Source organism: Nematolebias whitei, chromosome 11 (genome assembly GCF_014905685.2).
Source record: "Nematolebias whitei isolate Nwh7 chromosome 11, NemWhi1, whole genome shotgun sequence".
Taxonomy (NCBI): Eukaryota; Metazoa; Chordata; class Actinopteri; order Cyprinodontiformes; family Rivulidae; genus Nematolebias; species Nematolebias whitei.
In genome coordinates, this window is record NC_056508.1 from 49205825 (window position 1) to 49211587 (window position 5763).

At 48.4% G+C, this 5763-nt stretch overlaps 1 protein-coding gene across 1 annotated transcript in view; it reads right to left on the reverse strand.

Annotated features, from left to right (window-relative positions):
* The window catches only part of LOC119417409 (poly(A) polymerase type 3-like), a 5384-nt gene extending 658 nt beyond the window's left edge, over nucleotides 1–4726 (reverse strand). The window contains exons 1-5 of the mRNA XM_037684610.1: nucleotides 4672–4726; nucleotides 3922–4031; nucleotides 3767–3820; nucleotides 3278–3389; nucleotides 1887–1948 (exon numbers count right to left, since the gene is read on the reverse strand). Coding sequence (XP_037540538.1) covers nucleotides 1887–1948; nucleotides 3278–3389; nucleotides 3767–3820; nucleotides 3922–4031; nucleotides 4672–4726 — 393 coding nt within the window. The remainder of the gene's footprint in view (nucleotides 1–1886; nucleotides 1949–3277; nucleotides 3390–3766; nucleotides 3821–3921; nucleotides 4032–4671) is intronic.
* Nucleotides 4727–5763: the final 1037 nt, after the last annotated feature.

Here is a 5763-nt window from a genome sequence, read left to right on the forward strand (position 1 = left end):
TGAACGGACGTACGCGGCAGGGCTCCAGTATACTCGTGCAGAAACTGTGCGCACCGCCCGCAGAGGGTTCAGACTTCATCCTCGAGCGTTCACCCTGAACGGACGTACGCGGCAGTATACTGGAGCCTTAAGGGCTTGTACTGATACTTCACCCCTTGAAAGGAGAAACGCAGGAATTTTCTGTGTTTTGGGATGATCGGTATGTGAAAATAGGCATCTTTTAGGTCAATGAAAACAAACCAATCGTTTCTTTGGATGTTGACCAACAGCTGTCTGGTTGTCAACATGTGAAACGGTCTGTCCATGATCGCCTTGCTGAAAACTGACAGGTCCAAAATGGGTCTCGTTCCTCCGGTCCATTTGGGAACCAGGAAGTAACGTGAGTAAAACCCTGTGTTTTCCTCTCCGTTGGGAACTCTGGAGATTATCTCTTTTATCAGAAGTTCCTGGACTTCTGCATTTAGGGATGAGCTTTGGTCTAGTGATGACAGGACCGTCTCTAAAATTCCTCTGAACGGAGGGGGTCGGGTTGCAATTTGCAACGTGTAACCCTTGCTTAACACCCTGGCCATCCATCTGTCTGGCGAGCATGTTTTTAGCCACTCTGCGTAACGTTCGTGGAGTGGACGTGCGTTTAAGTGATGCGTCATGTTGTGAATGGATGTCATCCAGTCCGCCGCCTCGACTGCCGTCATGTGTCGCGGGGATGTTTTCCGCGTGACCCAAGGCAAGGCTTCCTCGAAAAGGGCTCTGAACGCGCCCGTGTGCTGCGTTCGGATCGTGTTGAGGGGAAGCATGTGGCAGCTGATGACGCCGTGGGGCCGCGCGTTTGACGCCACTGCGGTGAAACGTGTGTCGCTCCTGCCGCGAGAGGTGTCCTGCGCTGGGTTCGCTTTGAGATCTCGCATCTATGCCGCCATGAGCGGGTGAGTGCTGTGAAGCGGTGAGTGCAACTTCATCTACGCCGTGCCGTTTGAGTGAAGACTGCGAGCCCCGCGGGAGCACACGTTTTCTCTGGTGGGACGCGCGCCGCTTTCGCTGGAAGCGAGGTTCGTCACTGGGTTCGCTCAGCTGTTTCACGCTTATGCTGCCGTGAGCGGCCGAGCGCTGAGACGCGGTGGATGAAGGCTGCCCGCGCCGCGGCGGCACGCGTTTGCTTCGATGCGACGTGTGTTGCTCTCACTGAGAGCAAGGTCCTCCACCGACCCGACCTGCGGTCCCACATTTATGCCGATGTGGGCCGGTGAACGCCGGGGAGCTGTGTGTGCACCATCATCAACGCAACGCCGTTTGGGTGAAGGCTGTTTACGTCGCGCGAGTGCGCGTTTGACACTGCTTGGGTGAGGATCATGCAGCTCGGGTTGACAACGAGTTATTTCTCTTACCATTGTGTCGTGTGAGCGTCTCGTCATGTCTTGGAGCAACGGTGAGTTTAAAAAAAAACCCTTATTTAAGGACACTGTCTCGTTATGTGTGGAGGATGTGTGTGCAGCCGCTGCGAGTCCATCCGAGCTTACAGACTGGCTAGAAACAGACACTTTGATCATTGAATGTTTTATTCAACATTTGTGTCATATTTACACACACCCTCCGCAGACCATCATTTTGAATCTTTTCCCCCATGAGCTCTGGGATTCGTTGGCCCAGGGCGCCGTCTGCTGGGGATCTCTGGGAAAAACGTTGGACACTGTTGCCGGGATGAAGAGGGCCGGTCTCTGACGGACGGGACTGAAGTTCAGCGAGACGGCCGTGGAATCGTCTTGCTACCAGCTAATTTCGTGTGGAGGGTGTGAGAGAGAGCCACTGTCAGATCATCTGAGCTGACAGACTGGCTAAAAATAGACACTTTCATCATTAAATGATGTTTTACTCCAAACTCGTGTCACCTTACACACATTCTCCGCCAAAACCATCATTTGCTCTGCCATTTGTTCTCCTAGAGTGCCATCTGTTGGCGGTCTCAGGGAAACGCTGAAAACTCCGTCCTCCGGCTGCGATGCGGGCCGGCAGACAGCAAAGAGGCGCACCAGTTGGGGATGACGTCAGCTGCCCTGCAGACGGAGCGTTTGTCTCCTCCCGCCTCTGAACGTGTACGCCAATAGCATAACGTGTTGTTCGCTGCGGCCGTCTGGAACGTATGCTGGTGAGCTCAGTCGGAGATAGGTGTCACCTTCTGGGTTACGCTAACCGGAGGCACGGGATGCTAGTCCACCTGGACATCTTGCTCCGATGAAGCCTCCGTCAGGCTCGGCTCCAGGGGGCATTGAGGGAAAAACCGCTCGGTGAAAACCCCTCTGCTCTGGTGATGGGCGCGGGCTGTGGAGACAGGCCCCCCAATCTACCAGGAAAGCCGGCTGTGGCCTCGTCCCATAGGACGTCCTGTTGGGAAAAACGAGGCCAGATGGGGTCAGGACGGTGAGCCGGAAAGAAGCCTAGAAAAGAACCCTCCCGCCGGATCATCCGAACTGGCGGGAAAGGCACGAGACGTAAAAAAGGGTCACTTCATGTCAGCCAGTCCTGGGTTACGCGGGCAACCCCAGAGGGCGCCGTCGGCCGGGAGCGGTGTGATCGCCGATGCGAAACGAGGTGGGATGAGGTGAGCATTCGCTCAGCCCCCTTCCACCGACACTACGCTCTCCAGGAGGGAATGAGCCGCGGGGGGCTGCTGCTGATGCTGCCTGTCCCGGAGGAACCATCAGATTTGCTCCGAGAGTCAGCGATAAGAGGAAAATTACAAGATGGCGTTGTCCAGCGTATAGCGACCTGTCAATGAGAAATACTCCTCGGCGCTTACCTTGAAATAAGACTGCTCGTCAGCTTCTCCTCGGGGAGGAGAGCTCACCGGGACGACCGGAGGTCGGCGTGACGGGCCAAGCATTCTTAACAAAGGTTGGTCATCTACACAACTTTCCTTATTCGTTCTTCTGACAGTGCTATTAGCTCACTGAAGAAAAATGGGAGCCGATTACCCGCTCTTAACGTAATTTATACGGACCGGGTGGGGCCCACACAGCAGGTGGGCGTGGACTAAATTTTTCAGTGTAATGCTTCGCATAACGGGATAAATCCATCAGTGACAGCCTTAAAGGGCGAAGTTTATACAAAATAGAACTAAACTATTAGTTATTATTATTAAACTGCAACATATATATATATATATATGAGTGTGTGTTCTTAATATATAAAAAAAAAGACTGATAAAAAATGAAATAAAAACAAACAAACAGAATAACATTAGCTGTGCTTCAATAAACATTTAAAGGACACTGGAGAGTACCGTTAAGGCTGCGGATGCACCGGATGTCCAGATTCTTTAGGATGCAGTCCCCCCTCAGATCCAGGTTGTCTGGGATGGACTGGAGGGCCAGTCTGGCAAAAAGCAGGTCGATCTGCTCAACAAACCAAAGCAAGCAGTTAACCAGTCCTTTCTGTTAATAAAGAGCATTTTAAACACTAGAACAAACAATACAGTGTCTGATAAGAATTCAAATTCAATCTTTCATATAAAAATCCCGGTACAGTCTAGACCGGAACAGCTCGTATGTGTGAAATTTTCTACTATTACTGTTAAGTAGCCGATCGAGGCAGATTGTCCGGTTCTGTTGGAGATTACTTCCTGTAAAAGGCAGTCTGCTGCTTCAGGTAAACTTCACTGATTGTTGTTTCATAATGTTGGTGAAGGTTTAGGAGCAGCTGCCTCAGTTGAGTCTGGCTCTGAACTCACACAAACTGAACAGAGCAATACTCAAAGATATCAGAAACTCACCTCAATCCCATCAAATTTGAATTTTATCACTGGAACAAAAGCATCTTCAACAGCCTTGAAAGGAGAAAAAAACATTTACAATCTGTTTATTTCCACTGCCAAAGAAAAGTAACATCATTGTTGTGTTTCAGCAACCAATAACTGAAAATACTCACTCTGAGATCTTTAATCTCTTCATGTAGTTTCAATTTCTCAAAAAAAGATTGGAAAAAGTCAATTCTCTCGACATGACGTGGAGCCACACATAAAGCATCAATATCAGCCCCTGAAAAAATAGAAGTCACTGATTCAGTCCAATTAACGAACAGAACGCGGGTCCAGGCTGGCAGAACAATTCAATTCAATTCAGTTTATTTATGTAGCACCAAATCACAACAACGTTGTCTCAGGGACTTTACAGAAACATTCACATAAAAGCCAATTAGTAAAGTTCTCTATCTAAGGAATCCAGCAGACAAGTTGAATCTTGGTTTCGTTGCAGTCTCCCATCCTGAGAAAGCAAAGTGGCGACAGTGGAAAGAAAAACTCCCTTTTAAAAGGAAGAAACCTCCAGCAGAACCAGGCTCAGGACAAGCGGCCATCTGCTTTGACCGGCTGGTTGAGAGGACAGGAAGGAGAGACAGACGAACACAGAACGGTAAAACCCTGCAAGATACAGAATTAATTATTTCCATGGTGAAAAAGCGCTGCGTCGCTCAGTGGTGAAGCTGCAGATCAATTTAACCATGACGTAAATATGCCAGGGATTTTAACGGAAATACGAGTGGAGTAAATTAGCAACATGAAGATCGGGGGAGATAGAGCACAAACTTTTCTAAGCAAGTTAAGACAATTCTTATTCATAAATGGAATTATGCTAGTACATCCTGCTCTCACCCACCTGGAGCAGAAGGACTCCTAAGTACATACACTCTTTGTGGACTTCATGTCTGTCTTCAACACCATGATCACCATCACCATGACCCTGATGGACAAACTATTCACACTAGGACTAAGCACCTACATTTGCAACTGGGTCCTGGACTTCTTAACAAACAGACCACAGTCAGTGATGATCCACAACTCCTCCTCCTCCACCATAACCCTCAGCACTGGCTCTCCTCAGGGATGTGTGTTGAGCCCCCTCTTGTTTACTCTGCTCACGTATGACTGCGTACCGACCCATCCAGGCTGTCACATTGCAAAGTTTGTAGATGATACAGAAGTGATGGGATGCATCACAAACAATGATGAGTCCACCTACAGGCAGGAGGTGGAACACCTGGAGAGCTGGTGCAAAGAGAATAACCTTCACATCAGTAGCTATGTTTACATGCACAACATTTTTTGACCGGATTGAAATGTTTTCAGATTAAATAATTCAAATGTATTGTTTACATGGGCACAATCTGTTAATGACAAGCGTTTACATGCAGTGGGCTTTGTTCTGAACAGCAGTACGGACATGCGCAGAGTGGTAAACTCTTTTAAAAAACCACAGAAGAAGAAGTGCTACTTCTGGTTTAATTCCGGGTTGAATGTAAACAAACCTGAGCACCAAAATGGACCCGCGACAGGTTTTAATGACGGTGGAGACGTTACTGCACTCCCGGACTGAACTACGGGTAATACAGATCATTTTGAGCTCTTTCAAAGTTTCTAGTAGAAATGTTGTGTTGCTCACCGACCAGTTTTACTTCCCCGACATGCTAACATTATTAGCATTAGCCAGGTGGAAATGGCAAAGTTGCACATGTGCAGTCAGGTCAGTTTTTCACCATCAGATAAAAACGAACAGATCAAGTGTTACATGGACACCGTTCGGGGTTATGAATCGGCGTAAACCACCTGTTTCGTTCTGATCACAAATTATTTCGGATCACGCTGAATAAACAGAAAGTAACCCGAACAGGGTGTTTACATGACGCGTTTTTGTTCCAAACGGCCGTTTGATCCGATTACTTAAATCCATGTAAACACAGCTAATGTGAAAAAGACAAAGGAGATGATCGTGGACT